The sequence below is a fragment of the Suricata suricatta genome, chromosome 5 (genome assembly GCF_006229205.1).
Source record: "Suricata suricatta isolate VVHF042 chromosome 5, meerkat_22Aug2017_6uvM2_HiC, whole genome shotgun sequence".
NCBI classification, from domain to species: domain Eukaryota; kingdom Metazoa; phylum Chordata; class Mammalia; order Carnivora; family Herpestidae; genus Suricata; species Suricata suricatta.
Window position 1 is genome coordinate 69,808,331 of NC_043704.1, and position 20,816 is coordinate 69,829,146.

The 20,816-nt window shown below is 41.5% G+C and overlaps 1 protein-coding gene and 1 long non-coding RNA gene across 3 annotated transcripts in view; one reads left to right on the plus strand and one right to left on the minus strand.

The window, feature by feature from the left end:
- Positions 1-7,123, plus strand: part of UMPS (uridine monophosphate synthetase) — a 30,153-nt gene extending 23,030 nt beyond the window's left edge. The window contains exon 6 of the mRNA XM_029939463.1: positions 6,746-7,123. Coding sequence (XP_029795323.1) covers positions 6,746-6,915 — 170 coding nt within the window. The 3' untranslated portion in view covers positions 6,916-7,123. The remainder of the gene's footprint in view (positions 1-6,745) is intronic.
- LOC115291827 overlaps positions 1-20,816 on the minus strand; it is a 33,034-nt gene that overhangs the window by 7,757 nt on the left and 4,461 nt on the right. Inside the window, exon 1 of one of the 2 annotated variants that reach the window (XR_003908691.1) lies at positions 1,626-1,719. The exons of the other annotated variant lie outside the window; for it this stretch is intronic. This is a non-coding gene — a long non-coding RNA (uncharacterized LOC115291827). Of the gene's footprint in view, positions 1-1,625; positions 1,720-20,816 lie in introns of those variants that run through there. 2 annotated transcript variants of the gene reach the window in all.

Genomic DNA, 20,816 nt, shown 5'->3' on the forward strand with positions numbered 1-20,816 from the left:
AAAAGCAAAAATAAGTGGAAAAATATTAAACTAAAAAGATTACGTACAGCAAAGGAAACCATCAACAAAGTTAAAAAGCAACTTACTAAATGGGAGGCAATATTTGCTAATCATATATATCTGATAAAGGGTTAATACCCAAAACATACTAAACACATATACATCAGCAGCCAAAACAAAAAAAACCCGATTAAAAAATAGGCAGATATGAAAAGATATTTTACGAAGATGACATACAGGTGGCCCACATGAAAAGACGCTTAAACATCACTAATCATGAGGGAAATGCAAATCAACACCACAATGAGATGTCACTTCACACCTGTCAGATTGGCTACTATCAAAAAGGTAACACTGTGGAGAAAAAGGAACCCTTTTGCACTGTTGGTGGGATGTAAATTGGTATAGCCAACATGGAAGACCATGTGGAACTTCCTCAAAAAATTAAAAATACAACTATCTGACCCATTAATTCCACTTATGGGTATGAATCCAAGGAAACAAACACACTAACTCAAAATGATACATATGTCCCCATATGCTTTGTGGCACTATAACAGCCAAGATATGGAAGTAACCTAACTACATCAGTGGATGAATAAAGGTGTGTGTGTTTGCACGCGTGCGTATACCCTGTAATATACACACAATGAAATGTTACAACATAAAAATGAAATTTTGCCATTTGTGACAACATGGGTGACATTGAAGGCATTAAGGTAAATGAAATAAGTCAGACAGAATGACAAATACCATATGATCTTACTTGTATACGGAATATAAAAACAAAACAAGTTCATAGATAAAAAGAACAGATTAGTGGTTGCCAGAGGCTGGGGGTAAGGGAGTAGGTGAAATGGGTGAAGGGTGTCAAAGATACATACTTCCAGTTATAAAAATAAGTCACAGGGATGTAATGTACAGCATAGAGACTGTAATTAGTAATACTGTATTTCGCGTTGGAAAGTTGCTAAGAGGGTCTTAATTCTTCATAACAAAAAAATTTTTTAATTAAGGTGATAATTGTCAGCTGGACAATGTGATGAGTTGGCAGTGTATACAAATACCAAATCATTGTATACCTGAAACTGTTACATGTCAGTTATACCTCAATAAAAAAAATATTCATCATAGCATCAGAAGTCCTACTGATAGCATTTAGGCAAGAAGAATAAAAATCCTCCAAATTGAAAAGGAAAAAGTAATACTCAGTAGTTGCAGATGAAATGATATACTATACACAGGAATATTGTGGCTTCAGTTCCAGATGACTGAATAAATAGTTCTAATAAAGTAAATACTGCCAATAAAGCAAGCCAAGTAAAACTTTTGGTTTTGCAGCAGGTATAAAAGTTGTGTCTATACTGTAGAGTATTAAGTGTGCAGTAGCTTTCTGTCTAAAACAAAGTACATACTTTGATTAAAAATGAGTTGGGGAGAGGGAAGGAGGCAAATCATGAGAGACTTTTGAATGCCGAGAACAAACAGGGCTGAAGAGAGAGGGGGGAAGGGGAGTGATGGTCATGGAGGAGGGCACTTGTGGGGAAGAGCACTGGGTGTTATATGGAAACCAAGTTGGTAATAAATAAAAAAAGAAAAATATTTTATTGCTAAAAAATGCTAACCATCATCTGAGCTTTCGGCAAGTTGCAGTCTTTTTGCTGGTGCAAGGACTTTCCTCGATGTTAGTGGCTGCTGAGTGGTGGCAGCGGTTACTGAAGGATGGGGTAGCTGTGGCAATTTTTGAAAATAAGACAGCAGTGAAGTGTGTTATGTTGATGGACTCTCTTTCATGAACAATTTCTCTGGAACGTGCAGGGTTGTTTGATAGCATTTTTAACCACTAAAAAATTGGAGTCAGGCCTTTCAAAACCTGACATTGCTTGATCAACTAAGTAGAGGTAATATTCTGAATCCTTTGTTCTCCCGTCAACAGTCTTCATAGCATCTTCACCAAGAGTAGTTTCCATCTCCAGAAACCATGTCTTTGTTCATCCATTAGAAGCAAGTCACATGTTACAGTTTTATCATGAGACTTCAGGCTCCACTTCTGATTCTGGTTCTCTTGCTGTTTCCACCGCATCTGCAGTTACTTCCTCCACTGGAGCCTTGCGCCCTCAGAGTCATCTGTGAGGGTTGGAGCCCGTGAGTGCTGGTATTTTGACCTCTTTCCATGAAGCAGCTAGAATGGTGAATCCTTTCCGGAAGCTTCTCAGTGTGCTTTCCCTCAGAGGAGCCTCTGTCTATAGCAGCTACAGCTTTACAAGACCTACTTCTTAAATAATAAGACTTGAAATTTGAAGTTACCACTTGATCTGTGGGTTCAGTATGGATATTGTATTAGCAGGCATGACAACATTGATGTCATTGTACATCGCCGCCAGAGTTCTTAAGAAATCAAGTACATTGTCAGTAAGCAGTAATATTTAGAAAACAATCTTTTTCTCTGAGCAGTAGGTCTTAACAGCAGTGGGCTTAAAATGTTCAGGGAACCGTGTTGTCAACAAATGTGTGGTCATCCCGGCTTTGTTGTTCTATTATAGAGCAGAGGCAGAGTATATTTAGCATAATTCTTAAGGACCCTAGGATTTTCAGAATGGTAAATAAGCATTGGCTTCAGGTTAAAATCACAAACTACATCAGCACCCAACAAGAGAGGTGGGAACTTTGAAACCAGGTATTGACTTCTCTCTAACTATGAAGGTCCTAAATGGCATCTTCTTCCAAAAGAAAGCTGTTTCATCTACATTGAAAATCTGTTGCTAGTGTAGCCACCTTCATTAATTACCTGAGCCAGATGTTCTGGATGACTCGCTGCAGCTTCGACATCAGCCCCTGCTGCCTCACCTTGCATTTTTATGCTATGGAGACAGATTCTTTCCTTACACCTCATGAGCCCACCTCTGCTAGCTTCCAGCGTTTCTTCAGGTTCCTCACCTCTCATCCCTCATAGACTTTAAGAGAGTTAGGGCCTTGCCTTGGATTAGGCTTTGGTTGAAGGGAGTGTCATGGGCTGGTTCAGTCTCTGATCCAGATCACTAAAACGTTCTCCACTATCAGCAGTAAACTGGTGTTCCTTATCTCTCACGTGTTCGGTACAGTAGCACTTTTAATTTCCTTCAGTAATTTTAACTTTGCATTCCCAGCTTTGCTCGTTGGGGCAAGAGGACTCGTTTTCAGTCCACTTTGACTCCTGACATGACTTCCTTGCTATTCTTAGTCATTTCGAGCTTTTGATTCAAAGTGGGAGACATGCAGTTCATCCTTTCACTTGAATACCTAAGAGGCCACGGTAGGGTACTTGGCCTGACTTCAATTATTGCTTTGTCTCCGGGAATAGGGAGGCACAAGGAAAGGGAGAGAGATGGTGGTGGTGGAGCAGTCAGAACACATATTTATTGATTTCGCCGTCTTCTATGGCGCCATCTTACGTTTGTTGTGCCACGCAACAGTTACATCAGTAATATCAAAGATTACTGGTCACAGGTTACTGTAATAAAATAATGAAAGTTTGAAATATTGGAACAGGTACCAACATGTGATAGAGATAGAAAGTAAGCACAGGCTATTGGAGAAATCAGGCCAGTAGACTTGCTGAATACAAGGTTGCCTCAGACCTTTAATTTTGGGGGGAAAATGCGCTATCTGCAAAGCACAGTAAAGTGGAATGCAGTAAAACAAGGTATGTCTCTACAGAAAATCCAAAAGGTCCACTAAAAAACTATTAGAATATATGAGCTCAGTAGAGTTGCAGGATACAAAAATAACATGCAGAAATTAGTTATGTTTCTTTGCACTACTAATAAGCTATCTGAAAGAGAAGAAAACTTATTTACAGTTGCATCTAAAGGAGTAAAATACCTAGCAATAAATTTAACCAAGGGAAGGGGCACCTGGGTGGCTCAGTCGGTTAAGCCTCCGATTTCGGTTCAGGTCAGATCTCACATTCGTGGGTTCGAGCCCCGCATCAGGCTCTGTGCTGACAGCTAGCTCAGAGCCTGGAGCCTGCTTCCAGTTCTGTGTCTCCCCTCTCTGCTCCTCCCCCTCTCATGCTCTGTATCTCTCTGTATCAAAAATAAATAAAACATTTAAAAAAAAAATTTACCCAAGGGAAGTGAAAGACCTGTACCCTGAGAACTGTTAAGACCTTGATGAAAGAATTTTGAAAATGATACAAATGTATAGAAAAGTATTCTGTGCTCATGGATTTAAGGAATTACAAAATGTCCATATTACCCAAAGCAATCTACAGATTCAGTACAGTCTCCATCAAATACCAATGACATTTTTTCATAGAACTAGAATAAAGAATCCTAAAATTTGTATAGAACCACAAAAGACCTCAAATAGCCAAAGCAGAATCAAGGAAGAGGAACAAAGTGGGAAGCTTCATGCTCCCTGATTTCAAACTATAATTACAAAGCTGTAGTCAATGACTTGGTGTGGTATGGGCATGGAAACAGACACATAGATCTGTGGAACAGAATGGAGAGCCCAAAGGTAAAGCCACTATTCTATGGTCAGTTAATCTACGACAAAAGAGACAAGAATACACAATGGAGAAAAGATAGTTTTTAATGTTTATTTCTGAAAGCAAGAGAGAGAGAGAGAGCGCGTGATCAGGGGGTGGGCCGGAGAAAGAGGGAGACAGAATCAGCAGCCGGCTCTAGGCTCTGAGCTGTCAGCACAGAGCCCGGTGCGAGGTTCTAACTCGTGAACTGCGAGATCATGACCAAAGTCGGATGCTTAACCAGCTCAGCCACCTAGGCACCTCTTAGTCTTTTTAATAAATGGTGCTGGGAAAACTGTACAGCTACATGGGGAAAAAAAAGGAAACTGGACCACTTCTTACATCACATACAAAAATAAATTCAAAATGTATTAAGCTTGAATGTGAGACCTGAAGTTATAAAACTCCTAGAAAAAAGCATAAGCAGTAAGCTCTTTTAGCAATATTTTTTCGGATCAGTCTCCTTAGGCAAAGGCAACAAAAACTAAAGTGGGATTACATCCAACTGAAAAGTTTTTGGACAGTGAAGGAAACCATCAAATAAAGGAAAATGCACTCATTGAATGGGAGAAGGAATTTGCAAAACATAGATAAGTATAAAAGGTTAATATCCAAAATATATAAAGAGCTTACACATTTTATTTAAAAAACAACACACCCTTGATTAAAAAATGGGCAAAGGACTTGAATAGACATTTTTCCAAAGAAGACATATAGATGGTAGTCAACGAGTACATCAAAAGACATCAGCATCACTAATCATCAGGGGACATGAGATAATATCTCGTGCCAGAGTGGCTAATGTCAGAAAGACAAAAAGTAACAGGTGTCCGTAAGGTTGTGGAGAAAAGGGAACCCTAGTCCACCAGTGTTAGTAGGAATGGAAATTGGTACAGCTATGGTGAAAACAGTACTGGCTTCTCAAAAAATTAAAAACAAAGCTGTCATATGATCCAGAAATTCTAGTTCTGGGTATTTACCAGAAGAAAAAAATATCAATTTGAAGAGATATATGCACCCATATGTTCACTGCTGCATTATTTACAACAGCCAAGCTAAGGAAGCGACCTAAGTATCTGTCAGCAGATGAATGGAGATGTGATATATATCTACACTGGGGGAAAAAGGTGAAGTCTTCTTATTTGTGACAAACGTACCTTGAGGGTATTCTGCTAAGTGAAATAAGTCAAGGACCAGTACCTGATGGTTTCACTTATATTAGAATCTTAAAAAATCAAACCAAACAAAGCAGAAACAGACTCATAGATACAGGAAACAAAGTATTAGTTACTAGTTGAGGGAGCAGTTGGAGAATGGATGAAATGGATGAAGGGGGGATGAAGAGGTAGACATCTAGATATAAAATAAACCAGGGAGATGTAATGTATAGATATAGTCAACATTGTCATAACTATATGGTGACAGTAACGACTTATTTCAGGGCTCAGTTCCTAATGTATAAAAATATTGAATCATTATATACACCTGAATACTAGGATATTCTATGTAATTATACTTAATTAGAAACAAATTATTGGGGCACCTGGGTGGCCCAGTCACGTAAGCCTCCAACTCCCAATTTCTTCTCAACAGCTAATGAGATCAAGCCCCATGCCGAGCTCTACTGACAGTGTGAAGCCTGCTGAGATTCTATGCCCCTCCTCCACTCATTCTTTTTCTCTCAAAGAAACATGAAAAAAAAAACAAAAACCCCACAAATTATATTAAGTTAGATTGTGATAGAGTAAGAAAGGCAATAGTCAAAATTAAGAATTAGGATTTGTACATAGTCTGGCACTTAATGGGTGGCAGAAAGACTTTGGTTGTGGTCAGATTAGAGGTTTGTGAGGAATTTTTCAACAGTGTCACAGTGGTTTTGAGATGTATAGTGTAAGTGTCTAATTGGAAGGTCAGTTTTTATTGGATTTATTTTGGTAATGAAACTTTCTTGACAAAATAGATGATTCACCGTTTTTGTTACTGTTCAGTTATAAATGCTCTAAAATTAGACATTGAAGAAGAGTTGGCTAGCATCATTCTCTGCCATGGGGGGCTCTGGCCTATCCAAAGAGTCACTTTCACCTGCTTTTACTCACGTACTGTCCAGAAGAGGCATGGAAAGCAGTAGCACATACTCATTTAAAGTTGGTTAGCTACTTTTTCAGAAAAGTCATATAATCAGTTTTGTGATTTTTTTTCATATTGTTATTAACAATGACTTTGGTGTTTTTGCAGGGGATAGTCTTGGCCAGCAGTATAATAGCCCACAGGAAGTTATTGGCAAACGAGGATCTGATATCATCATTGTAGGCCGGGGCATAATAATGTCACCTAATCGTCTGGAAGCAGCTGAGTTGTACCGTAAAGCTGCTTGGGAAGCTTATTTGAGTAGACTTGGAATTTGAGCCTCTCGGATACATGTTTGTGAAGAAGTTGAAGATACACAGTCTCCTGAGATGCATAGCGTGAAATAATCAGCATTTAATGGATTGGATTCTTCTGTGGATTCTGTGTTGGAATGACTTCTGGATTTCGCCCAGTCTTTAGGAAATACTGAATAATGAGTAATCACTGCATTGTTACTATAATAAATTTATTTTCAAGCTCTTTTTATTGAGGCTGATGTTGGTTAGGCAATCACAGTCCTGCCTGTGTTTGAGTTGTTCATATTTGAGCATTTCCCCCCATCTCTAGATCAGACTTTCTTTTAAGACTTCAAAAGGCCCAAATCAGTACACTATTTCCTGTGTCCTTTATTCTGTGTCTTATGTGATGCCCAAATCATATTTATTTGCTGTTCTCCTTGTCTATTTAAAAGGGACAGGGTATCCAAAGGGAGAGAGGAAGTGGGGAAGGTGATGGTAGCTGCGACCCTGAGGCCAGTACCTGGCTTTCCTTGCACGTGGGCAGCGGTGGGCCTGTGCGGAGGCAGGCGCGGCCTCCTCGTGCCTTACTTGGATTACAGGTGGACAAGCTGCTCTGTCATTTATTTAAAGACAGTAGGGTCAAGACATCGAAGGTTCCAATGGGAGGTTTGCTCAGGTAGTTGCAGGCACAACTATCCCAACCGCTGTTGACAAGGAAGTCTGCCTTCACCAGAAATGAGCAAGGAGCCCAGCAACAGAGCAGACGCGTTACCAGCATCTGTGGGTTTCTGCTGCGGTGGGCCAGCGTCCTCCACCTTCACAGGCCCCACTTTCATGCAAGTGCCATAGCCCGTTGAGCAGCCCCTCTCCCTCTGCTCTTTCCCACAAGTTCTGAGTTTCTGCATGATCCCTCTTTGTTCTCTCATCTTTTCAGGAAGTGTGTTGGGGGGAGGGGAGTGACCGGTAGGAGCTCAGGTGACCATTTTGCAACAGGTGGCCCCACTCTGCATGTTCAAGGTCTTGTTTAGTAGAGGGTCAGTGTGGCAGTTGCAGCTGAAGGCTCTCCATTCTTATTCCCATCAGCACATGGGGAAGCATGCTGACAACTACCCAACTGGTAAGACCTGTTTTTCAGATCCAGTGAGACATCTTGGGGCGGCTCACTCCTGCTGGGTCACTTACATCCTCCCTTCACGGGTGTAAGCTCTGGCCACATCAGTGTATGCACTCCCTGTTCTGCTCCTCAAGCTCACCCAGGGCCCAGTAGGTAATGAAATCAGAGGTCCTGACGATGCATTTAAAATGCAGAATTCTGGGGCCCACCGGAGATTCTGCCTCAGATTTGGGGTAAGGCATTTCTAACAAGTGCTTCCTGTGATTATGATGTTTGAGAGTAACCCCAGTTCTTTCCCAGACCTTTTATTTAAGCAAAAACCCCACCTGGCCTCAAAAAACTTGGGAACACAAACTGATTCAGATAAATAACTTGGCTGTCTCAGGACCTATGAGGGTACTTTTCAGCTTGTAAGTATTTTGGAGACATTAGATTGTGTAGCCATTTCTCAGTCGAGGCATATTTATGGAGCATAGCGCTGAGCGTTATAGCCGGTCCTACTAACAAAAGTGGGAACAGCCTTCACAGGGCACCCAGAACATGTGTGAGACCACTGGAGTGGAGAACTCTATCCCTGGCCTCTTCCACTATTCTAGGCATTTAGTAAGGCATAAGCCAATTGGTTTGTAGTGCCGGAGGCACCTACGAAATCTGGTCTGGCTCCCTTACTGTACCGCCCCAGGAGCAGAGACCCAGGATGGTAATGAGATCTGCTCACTGCAGGCTAACACAGGCTGGGGGTGTCCGTCCCAGCCCGGCCTTAACCGTGCTGACGGCAGCTATCTCCAGGAAAAGCCCCCTAACAGCTCCTGGGGACTGACAAGGCACTGGAGGCTGAAGGTGGCCGACTTGAAAGTACCTTTAATGGAATTTCCTCTCAACTCCCACTTACCCATCTACTGAACAAAACGGCTGGGTTCATTCAGGTAAGGCCTAGAGGCAGGACTACAGGCTCTGCCGAGAGCTCCAAAGAAGAGGGCAGGTGCTAGGCATTGTCTCCATTAAGGCAGAAGGTGGGGAGGCTAGGACTTGTGGGGAGTGGCACATGTGTGTATGTGTGTGTGTGTGTGTGTGTGAGTGCGCACGCACATGCACACCCCAGAGAGACGAGATTTTCCTTACTCGGGAGGAACAGGTTTCTGACAGACCGTCCTAGTTACTGTAACGCTGGCCCTCAGAGGTCTGCAGGCCTACCAGCCGCAGTCTGCTGCTCTAGGAGCGTCTTCCCACCTCAAGGGGTACAGAGCCGAGGGCAGACAAAACAAAGTGCCTGGGGAAATCCAGCGACCAGGGGAGGAAAGCAAAGAAAACCGCCCACAATAGCTCCAAGGGGGCAGGGAGCCCGTCAGTCTTGGGTTCACTGCAGAAGCTCTGTGCCTGGGATGCGGCCCAGCAAACGGTTTCTGAATGCTCACAAGCACAGGTTTCTGGTAACACCAAGCTGCCACAGGGGACACTACACTTCGGAGACGAAAATACCAAAACTGAGACCTGGGTTTTGGGAGAACTTACATAATCTTAGCTTTGAATTTGAAAGTGGGATGGAAAACTTTAAAGATGGTATGAGAATACTGAGAACTACGTTCCCGGGCTGGGAGAGCAAGTGGAAGAAACCATCAAAATTCAGAACAAGGAAACAAAGAAATGGAAATAGGGAGTAGAGGAGAGCCTTCGAGGACAGAGGCAGGAATAAAAGACATTCTGGGAGGAGAGGAAATGGTTTTAGAGACAACTGGCGTCTCTAGTTAGAAAAGTACTGGAGTTTGCAGATTAAACGAGCCCACTAAATTCCAGGCAGGAGTCATGTACAAAGGCATAGATTTAGGGATATCCTATAAAACTTACTGAATTTCAAGGATAAAGATTACCAAAAACTGAATCAGACCAGTAGCAGAGTCACGTTTAACACGGGAAGCCTGGACACAGGAGTTAGTGATACACGCGGGCCCGAGAGGACAGTCATAACCAATAATCCTGAGCCCAGCCATACGATCCCATCAGGTGGTAGCAGCCAACTGTGTTTCTTAGGCTTCTTGCTCATGGGGCACTAATATGCTAGCAAGTGAGATGCCCTGAGCCTGTGCCTTTCAAAGGGCCCATCAGCTGGAAGCTGGTGGTACAGAGGTACAGTGGGTATGTCTAGCCAATAGAGCTGGGATCTGCTAGTAGCTCAAGGGGTGACTTGGAATCTTAGGAAATCTCAGAATCTTAGGGAACTGAAATCGGAAGCCCCTTAGAGATCATCTGATCCAATCCCCCCATTTCACAGATGAAGAAATTAAGGACCCCTGAGAACTGATTTGCATAAGGTTGTAGAAGAGCTGATTACAAGCAGAACAAGAATGAGAATCGCCTCTTTAAAAAAAAAATTTTTTTTTTGAGGGCAAGAAACGGAGTGAGCAGGGATTTTGGGAGCCATTTTCTGAACTAAGTTGAGAAAACTTGTGTGGTAAGGCAGGTTTGCAAGGTTTTAGATGGTGACCGATATCCACACCCACTCAATTTTTGCTTGAGCATGACCCCCAAGGTACCTTGTTGACTAGTATCAGGAGTGACTTGACCCCTTATCCTAAAATATGCTGACTGCACCTTGTGAAGGAATTATAGGAATTTCTTATTTTGGGATTATGGGAGCAAATAATTACATTTCTTGAGAAACCTGTTTTACTTCTCCTCAAGAAAACAGGCTACTGACCCCTGCTCACAAAGAACTAACTTTTGCCTTTGCTGTGTTAAAAACATTGTCTTGTATTTGAATGCTGAAGACACCTTCCTTCCCCATATAAGCATCTAAATCATCTACATCAATCACTACTTATAAAGGTTATGCATCAGTCTTCTACCAATCTATGTTCTGGAAAATTTTTACATACCAAAGAAATGTATCATCAGAAATCATTGTCTAAGGCAAATGCCGCTTCTGTACTGACCCCATACATTTTTACCATAAATAAAGCTGACTCTCCGGTCAGAGCGGAGATGCCTGCCTGGTGATCAGAAAGAAACTCAAGGCTCTCACTCTTTCTCGCCAACACCGTCCGTCCTTCAGGGAACCCTGGCCCTGCTGGAGCTGGACTCCGGCACAGGGGAGGGGAGAGAGGAGGAGACACAGAATGCAAAGCAGGCTCCAGGTTCTGAGCTGTCAGCACAGAGCAGGATGCAGGGCTTGAACTCACCAAATGTCAGATCATGACCTGAAGTCAGATGCTTAATCAACTGAGCCACACAGGCGCCCCAAGAATCCCTGTCTCTGGACTCTTAATTTGGTATTTTTGTTATACTCTCTTTACTCCCTTTCTATATAGGTAGATACATTCAACTTTTTTACCCTTTTATGTCTATATGTAGATTTGCAACACTACGTATATTGTTTCATCATTTAATCAACCACACATTTGTTGAATACAGGAAATGCTCCGGACTCACTTTCCTGATTGTTATGGAACTTAGTTTCTAAACTTTCAAAAGGACTTTCATACCAACCAACCTAAGAGACATCAGCCGGTTTTTCCTTCCTGTCAGTCTCAAGGGACACGTTCTTTCAGGAAGATATTGAATCTTCTCAGAATTCAATAGAAAGTACCAAACTAAAGTGGCAGTTCTATTGTCCTCATTCTTTCCCCCTCCCAGGTGACTCAAACTGCTGAGTCGCATTTGAGGTGGAGAATATTTCCAACCCCCACTGATGTTAGTCTTTGGCCAATGGAATGTGGGTGGAGGTGACAGGGCACTCATTCTGAGGCCAGGCTCATGTGTTTCTGTTCACCTTTCTTTCACCTCTGCCACCACCATGAGAAAAACATGCCCTGGTTAGCCCACAGGTCCCAGAAGAGTAAGAAAAAGGGAGAGTGGAGCCCACACCAGTCATCCACAGGAGACACCACTGCTCTATAAGCATAATAATTGATTATTACATGTCATGGAATTCTGAGATGGTTTGTTATGCAACAGTAGCTAACACACTTAATGTGTCACAGCTCTCCAAGACCTGGCCCTGGTTACCAGGAAGACAAGAATTTTATTCCACCAAGAATCAGGTTTCCTAGTGCTCCACTTTGGCTGCTTTCAGTAACCTCTCTAAAAGAAATGTCTGCCTGAACTATGGCAGACACACTAACTGCAGATGGCGAGTCTGATGGCCAGTTCTGCCTACCACCAAGAGCCTATCAGTTAAACAGGCAGGGAGCAAGACCTACCCCAGATTGTGACAGAGAAACTAATTGCAGAAGCAAGTCTGACGAGCCCAAAGTGGTGGCCTCAAACAGGACTCTCAACAGCACGGAGACCAAACCCTGTCCAGTGCACCCACAGCAGACACAACAGGTCATTGAGCTGCTGGGCTGAAGGCCACCAGAGCTCAGCCACACACAGTAGGGCACATGCAGCCCCCACTGGGTACCCCAGGAGCTCCTGGTTCTGGTGACCAGCAGGGACTGCACTACAGGGTGACACAGGACTTCTACAAAAAACACAGTTTTAAGACCAGGAGCTATAGCTGACCTACTCAATACATAGAAACACACACAGAATTAGATAAAATAAGGAGATACAGGAATATGTCCCAATGAAAGAACAAGACAAAAATCTTGGCAAAAGAGCTAAATAAAATGATTATAAACAACATGTCTGATAATTCCAAGTAATGGTCATAAAGATACTCACTGGATTTGAGAAAAGAGTATATGAACTCAGAACTTCAACACAGAGACAGAAGATTTAAAAAACAAGTCAGAGCTGATGGGCATTCACTTCCAAATGTCCCCTCTCTATAAATAGTTTTCATACTATTCTTAATTTCTAATCTTTTATTCTAATAAACTTTTGCCTGCTGGTCATTTTATTGGGGCCACCTCTTCATTCTTTGAAGCAGCAAGACAACGAATTCCAGGTATTGAGTTTGGTGGAGAGAGCCTGGAATTTGCAGCTTGACAAATCTTGGTTGAAATACTGACTTCGTGGAGAGAGGGGCCAACATGGCAGAGAAGTAGAGGGATATAAAGTTCCCTCATCTCTCAAACAAAACAGTGTTGAAGCCAAAGGACTTTGAACTCCCGAGAGTTTGGGAGACAAAGAGACAGTCACTTCCAGGGAACCCACCAGGACAACCTGATGGGCCCTAGGTGCATGACTCAAACTGGGAGAGATAAAACAAATGGAGGGGAGGGATCCCCTTCGGCGGAGACAAAGGGAAGAGAATGAGAGGCTGGGGAAGCAGAGGACTGCATCTGGACAGGAGAAAAACCATGGGTTGGGACAGAGAAAGAGTCAATCTCTAGCTGAGGGGTTTTCCCCAGACTAGAGCCAGCTGCCTGGATTGCACACCTGGGCAGGATGGGAGTCAGCGCTGGACCCGGAGGCTCGGTCAGGGGTGCAGTCCACAGTAGGAGAAAGCGATCCCCTCCCTGGAGTGCTGTAGGACAGACAAAGCCTGCCTGCACCCGCCAGCCGGAGACCACATGTCGGAGGCGGGGAGCGGCATTTCCCAGTACTGGGGCACACAGAGCAGGAGTTTGAATCCCAGCCAAGCATGAGGGCAAGGGAGTCCATGGAGCAGGACAAACTGCCTTATTTGCGCCCATGGCAGTGAAGAGAGTGGTCTGAGACACCTGGTCTGTGGAGGAGAGACTGGTGTATTGCTATTTTTCTCTCCATCACCACCCAGGTGGGGCCTCAGGAATTGGACAGCGGGACCTACAGTGGAGTCTGGACCTGCCTACACCAAACCACGCCCCTCGCAGGAAACCATGTCGACTGGAGCAGGATTGAGCTGAAGAACCAGACAGCCCCTCCTCCATGCCAGCGCTGCTGCATTGCCTGGTTTAATTCTCAGCCAGTTCTTATGTAGAGATAGTCTTTTTCTCCTCCTTATCTCTTCCCTGCTCTAGTCTGGTTACTCTGATTGTTGGTTTGTTTAAGCAGACATAGTGATCCATTCTTGTGATACATGTTCTACACCTCCTTCTTTATTCTCTGTTCTCTCACTGGATTAAGCCATACAGTTTCTCTTTCTAGACGTTCTTTTCTTTTCTTTTTCCCTACCACTTTATTTTCCTCTCTCTCTCTCTCTCTCTCTCGCTCTCTCTCTCTCTCTCTCTCTATTAAGCCATATAGTTTCTCTGTCTGATAAATTTTTATTTTTTGTTTTTCCCCATCCAAGTCATTTCTCTTTGTATGGGAGAAGGCCTCTTCCATCAGCACCATGTTCACCCTGTTATTTACCTGTAGCTGGTGTTTCTGGTTTTTAGTTTTTGGGTTTTTGTTTGTATGTTTGTGTGTTTTTGTTTCTGTTTGTTTTGTTTCAGGGCTACTTCAAGGAACAAATCAAAGTACACCTGCTGGAGGGTACAAAACAAGTACTCTACGAGTAGAGAAATAAAATAGCCAAAGTCACAACAACAGAGTGCAAGGAACACTCCAAAAGTTACCTCCTGAAGGGCCAGGCCCTGGACAATGTATGACACCTCTTTAATGTAGTAGTGCTCGCAGGTGCAGGGCACATAACAAGCTTTAAAACCATATAAGAGACAGAAAACTAGTCAAAATGATGAAATGGAAAAATTCTCAAAAGAAATTCCAGGAAGAAATTACAGGTAAAGAAATGACAGTGAGAATTGAAGAGGCAGAGGGGAGAATAGGCGAAATAGAAGATAATATAGTGGAAAAAGATGAAGCTGAGAAAAAGGGAGATAAAAAAAATTCTGGATCACGAGGGGAGAATTAGAGAACTAAGTGATTCAACGAAACAAACAATATCCATATCATAGAGTTCCAGAAGAAGAGAGAGAGAAAGGGGCCATAGGGGTACTTGAACAAATCATAGCTGAGAACTTCCTCAATCTGGGGAAGGAAACAGCCATTGAAATCCAAGAGGCACAGAAAACTCCTTTCAGATGTATCTTGATTTGATTCTCTGCATGACATATCATAGTGAATCTGGCAAAATACAAAGAAGAGAATTCTGAAAGCAGCTAGGGATAAACGAACCTTAACCTACAAGGATAGACATATGGGTAGTAGCAGACCTATCTACTAAAACTTGGCAGGCCAGAAAGGAGTGGCAGGAAATTTTCAGTGTGATGAATAGGAAAAATATGCAGCCAAGAATCCTTTACCCAGCAAGTCTGTCATTCAGAATAGGAGAGATAAGGGTTCTCCCAAACAAACAAAAACTGAAGGAATTCATCACCACTAAACCAGCCCTACAAGAGATCCTAAGGGGGATTCTGTGAGTGTTGCAAAGACCACAAAGGACCAGAGACATTACTACAAGCATGAAACCTTCAGATAACACAATGACTCTAAATCCATATCTTCCAATAATAACACTGAATGTAAATGGACTAAATGCTCCAATCAAAAGACATAGGGTATCAGAATAGGTTAAAAAAACAATTAACAACAAGACCCACCTATTTTCTGTCTACAAGAGACCCATTTTAGACCCGAGGACACCTTCAGATTGAAAATGAGGGCATGGAGAACCATCTATCTTGCTACTGGAATTCAAAGAAAGCTGGAGTAGCCATACTTATATCAGACAAACTAGATTTTAAACTAAAGACTGTAACAGATGAAGAGGAGCATTATATAATAATTACAGGGTCTATCCGTCAAGAAAAGCTAACAATTATAAATGTTTATGCATTGAATTCGGTAGCACCCAAAGATATAAAACAGTCACAAACCTAAGCAATCTTATTGGCAAAAATGTGGTAATTGCAGGGGACTTTAATATTCCACTTACATCAATGGAAAGATCATCTAGACAGAAAATCAATAAAGAAACAATGGCCCTGAATAATATACTGGACAAGATGGATTTAACAGATATATTTAGAACTTTTCATCCTGAAGCAGAATATACATTATTCTCGAGTGCACATGGTACATCCTTCAAGACAGATCACACACTGGGTCACAAAACAGCCCTCAATAAGAATAAAAGAATTGAGGACATACCATGCACACTTTCAGATCACAATGCTATGAATGAAACTTGAAATCAACCAAAGGAAAAAGTTTGGAAAACATCCGAACGCATGGAGGTTAAAGAACTTCCTAATAAGAATGAATGGGTCAACCAGACAATTAAAGAAGAAATTAAAAAATATATGGAAACAAATGAAAATGAAAACACAACAATCCAAACCCTTTGGGATGCAGCAAAGGCAGTCCTAAGAGGAAAATACATTATAATCCAGGACTATCTCAAGAAACAAGAAAAATTCCAAATACAAAATCTAATGGATTCTGCTTAATGGAACCAGAAGCAGAACAACAAAGAAAACCCCAACCCAGCAGAAGAAGAGAAATAATAAAGATCAGAGCAGAAGTAAACAATGTAGAATCCAAAAACAAAAAAACCAAGAAAACAAAACAGATCAATGAAACTAAGAGTTGTTTTTTTAAAATAAACAAAATTGATAAACCCCTAGACATACTTTTCAAAAAGAAAAGAGAGAGGACACAAATAGATAAGATCACAAATGAAAATGAGTTTATCACAACCAATCCCTCAGAAATACAAGGAATTATCAGAGACTACTATGGAAAACTATATGCCCACAAAAAGGACAACCTGGAAGAAATGGGCAAATTCCTAGACACCCACACACTATCGAAACTCAAATGGGAAGAAATAGAAAACTTCAACAGACTCATAACTAGTGAAAAAATTGAATCAGTTATCAAAAATCTCCCCAAAAATAAGAGTCTTGGACCAGATGGCTTCCCTGGGGAATTCTACCAGACATTTAAAGCAGAGTTAATACCTGTCCTCAAGCTGTTTCAAAAAATAGAAATGGAAGGAAAACTTCCAGTCTCATTCTATGAAGACAGTATTACTTTGATTCCTAAACCAGACAGAGACCCCACAAAAAAGAACTATAGGCCGATATCCCTGATGAACATGAATGCAAAAATTCCCAACAAGATACTAGCAAATCGAATTCAACAGCAATTATTCACCATGATCAAGTGGGATTCACTCCTGGGCTGCAGGGCTGGTTCAATATTCACAAATCAATCAATGTGATACATCACATTAATAAAAGAAAGGATAAGAACCATATGATCCTGTCAATAAGTGCAGAAAAAAACATTTGACAAAATACAGCATCCTTTCTTAATAAAAACCCTCAAGAAAGTCAGAATAGAAGGAACATATGTAAGCATCATAAAAGCCATATATGAAAAGCCCACAGCTAATATCATCCTCAGTGGGGAAAAACTGAGAGCTTTACCCTGAGATCAGGAACATGACAAGGATGTCCACTCTCACCACTGTTGTTTAACAAAAGACCCCGAAGAGCCAAAGTACTATTGAAGAAGAAAATCAAAGCAGGAGGCATCACAATCCCAGCCTCTACTACAAGCCTCTACTACAAAGCTGTCATCATCAAGACAGTATGGTATTGGCACAAAAACAGACACCCAGACCAATGGAATAGAATAGAGAACCCAGAACTGGACCCACACATCCATAGCCCACTAATCTTTGACAAAACAGGGAAGAGCATCCAATGGAAAAAAGACTGCCTCTTTAACAGGTGGTGCTGGGAGAACTGGACAGCAACATGCAGAAGAATGAAACTAGATGACTTTCTTACACCATACACAAAAATAAACTCAAAATGGCTGAAGGACCTAAACGTGAGACAGGAAACCATCAATACCCTAGAGGAGAAACCAGTCAATAACCTCTTTGACCTCAGCTATGCCAATTTCTTACTCAACACATCTCCGAAGGCAAGGGAATTAAAAGCGAAAATGAACTATTGGGACCTAATCAAGATAAAAACTTCTTCACTGCAAAGGAAACAATCAAGAAAAACAATGGGCAACTGACAAAAATGGGAAAACATATTTGCAAATGACATATTGTATAAAGGGTTAGTATCCAAAATCTATAAAGAACTTACAAAACTCCACACCTGAAAAACAAATAATCCAGTGAAGAAATGTGAAGACATGAACAAACACTTTAGACATCCAGATGGCCAGCTAACAGACACATGAAAACATGCTCAAAGTCACTCATCATCAGGGAAATGCAAATAAATCAAAGCCACACTGAGATACAACCTCATGCCAGTCAAAGAGGCTAAAGGAACAAATCAGGAAAGTACAGATCCTGGTGAGGATGTGGAGAAACAGGAACCCACTTGTACTGATGGTGGGAATGCAAACTGGTGCAGCCACTCTGGAAAACAGTGTGGAGGTTCCTCAAAAAGTTAAAAATAGAATTACCCTATGACCCAGGAATAGCACTACTAGGAATTTACCCAAGGGATACAGAAGTGTTGATGTATAGGGGCACATGTACCCCAATGTTTATAGCAGTGCTTTCAACAACCTAATTATGGAAAAAACCTAAATGTCCATCACTTGATGAATGGATAAAGAAGATGTGGTTAAAAATACAATGGAATACTACATGGCAATGAGAAAGAATGAAATCCTGCCATTTGAAGCAACCTGGATGGAACTGGAAGGTACTATGCTGAGTGAAATAAGTCAGGCAGAGAAGGACAGATACCATATGTTCTCACTCATATGTGGATCTTGAGAAACTTACCAGAAGACCATGGGGAGGGGAGGGAGAAAGTAGTTACAGAGAGGGAGGGAGGCAAACCACAAGAGACTCTTAAACACAAGAGAACAAATTGAGGGTGGACGTGGGCGTGAGAAAGAAGGGAAAATGGGTGATGGGGATTGAGGAGGGCACTTTGTTGGGATGAGCACTGAATGTTGTAAGTAAGCCAATTTGACAATAAATTATATTTATAAAAAAACAAGTCAGAGCTGAAGAATTCAATAACTGAAATTTAAAAATATACTAGAGGGAATCAGTAGCAGATTAAAGAATGCAGAAAAATGGCTCAGCTATGTAGAAAACAGTATAAGGAAAGCTGCCAGTCTGAACAGCAAAACTAAAGGTAATGAAAAAAAATTAGAATAAGTCAAGGGAATTCAGCAACACCATCAAGTGTAATAAAATTTGCATTATAGGGATCCCAGAAAGAGAAGAGAGAGATAAGGGCACAGAGAATTCATTTTAAGAAATAATAGCTGAAAACTTCTCTAATCTGGGAAAGGGAACAAATCAAGGAAGCACAAAGAGCCCCCACCAAAATTAATGCAAAGAAGTCCACTCCAAGATAATTAATAATTTAAATGGCAAAAAAATAGTGATATAGAGAGATTTTCAAGAGCAGCAAAAGAGTTACATACAGAGGAACCCCCATAATGATATCAGCTGACTTTTCAGCAGAAACTTTGCAGGCCAGAAGGGAGTGGCAGGATGTGTTCGAAGTACTGAAAGGAAAACAAACAAACTCGGTAACCCATACTCTACCCAGCAAGTTTATCACAAGGAGAGGTAAAGAGTTTCCCAAACAAGCAAAAGCTAAAAGAGTTCATCAGCATTAAGCCAGGCTTACAAGAAACATTAAAGGAGATTCTTTAAGTGGAAAGAAAAGGTCCTAAGTAAAGGAAAATTATGAAAGAAATTCACAGGTAAAAGCAAAACTACAGTAAAGAGATTAATCACTTATAAAGCTACTATGGAGGTTAAAACATCAAAATAGTAAAATCAATTATACCCACAAATATTAGCCAAGAGATCCACAAAATAAAATGGAAAAGATGACATAGATAGAACATGGAGGGAGAGCAGAAGAAATTTGGTGCTTTCATAATGTGTTAGAACTTAAGTGACCGTCCACTGAATAAAGACTACTGTAAGATGTTGTACATGAACCCAGTGGTAACCACAATAAAAAATCTATAATAGACACACAAAAGTAAAAAGAAAGAAATGCAAGCAAAAATCAACACAAATCAGCAAACCACAAGAGATAAAAAAGGAACAGAGAAGAGCTACAAAAACAATCAGAAGACAAATGAACAAAACAGCAATAAGTATATACTTAACGATAATTAAGTGTAAATAGACTAAATGTTCCTTTTTTTTAAATTTTTTTTATTTATTTTTGAGAGAGAGAGAGAGAGAGAGAGAGAGAGACAGTGTGAGCAGGGGAGGATCAGAGAGAGAAGGAATCACAGGATCTGAAGACAGGCTCCAGGCTCTGAGCTAGCTCCAGGCTCGAACCCGCGAACGGTGAGATCATGACCTGAGCCGAAGTCAGACGCTTAACCGACTGAGTCACCCAGGTGTGCCGATAGACTAAATGTTCCAATCAAAAGACAAAGGATGACTGAATGGATTAAAACAATAATAATAAGGCCCATCTATTTGCTGCCTACAAGAGACTTACTGCAGACCTAAAGACACAGGCAGACTGAAAGTGAAGGGATAGAAAAACATATGCAAATGGAAGGTGGGGGGCGCAGGGTAGCAATACTTGTATCAGAAAAAATAGACTTTAAAACAAACTGTAAGGGGCGCCTGGGTGGCTCAGTCGGTTATGCCTCCGACTTCAGCTCAGGTCAGATCTCATGGTCGAGGGTTCGAGCCCCATGTTGGGCTCTGTGCGGACAGCTAGCTCAGAGCCTGGAGCCTGCTTCCGGTTCTGTGTCTCCTCCTCTCTCTGCCCCTTCCCCCATACTCTGTCTCTCTCTGTATCAAAAATAAATAAAACATTAAAAAAAAAAAACAGACTGTACGAGTCTACGGCCATATAGCCCTGAATGTGCTTGATCTCATCTAAATAGACTGTAACAAGAGACAAAGAAGGACACTATATAATGATAAAGGGATTAATCCAAAAAGAGGATATAACAATTGTAAATATCTATGCATACAACTTAGGAGCACTTAATACATGAAAAACATTAGCAGACATAAAGGGAGAAACTGACATCA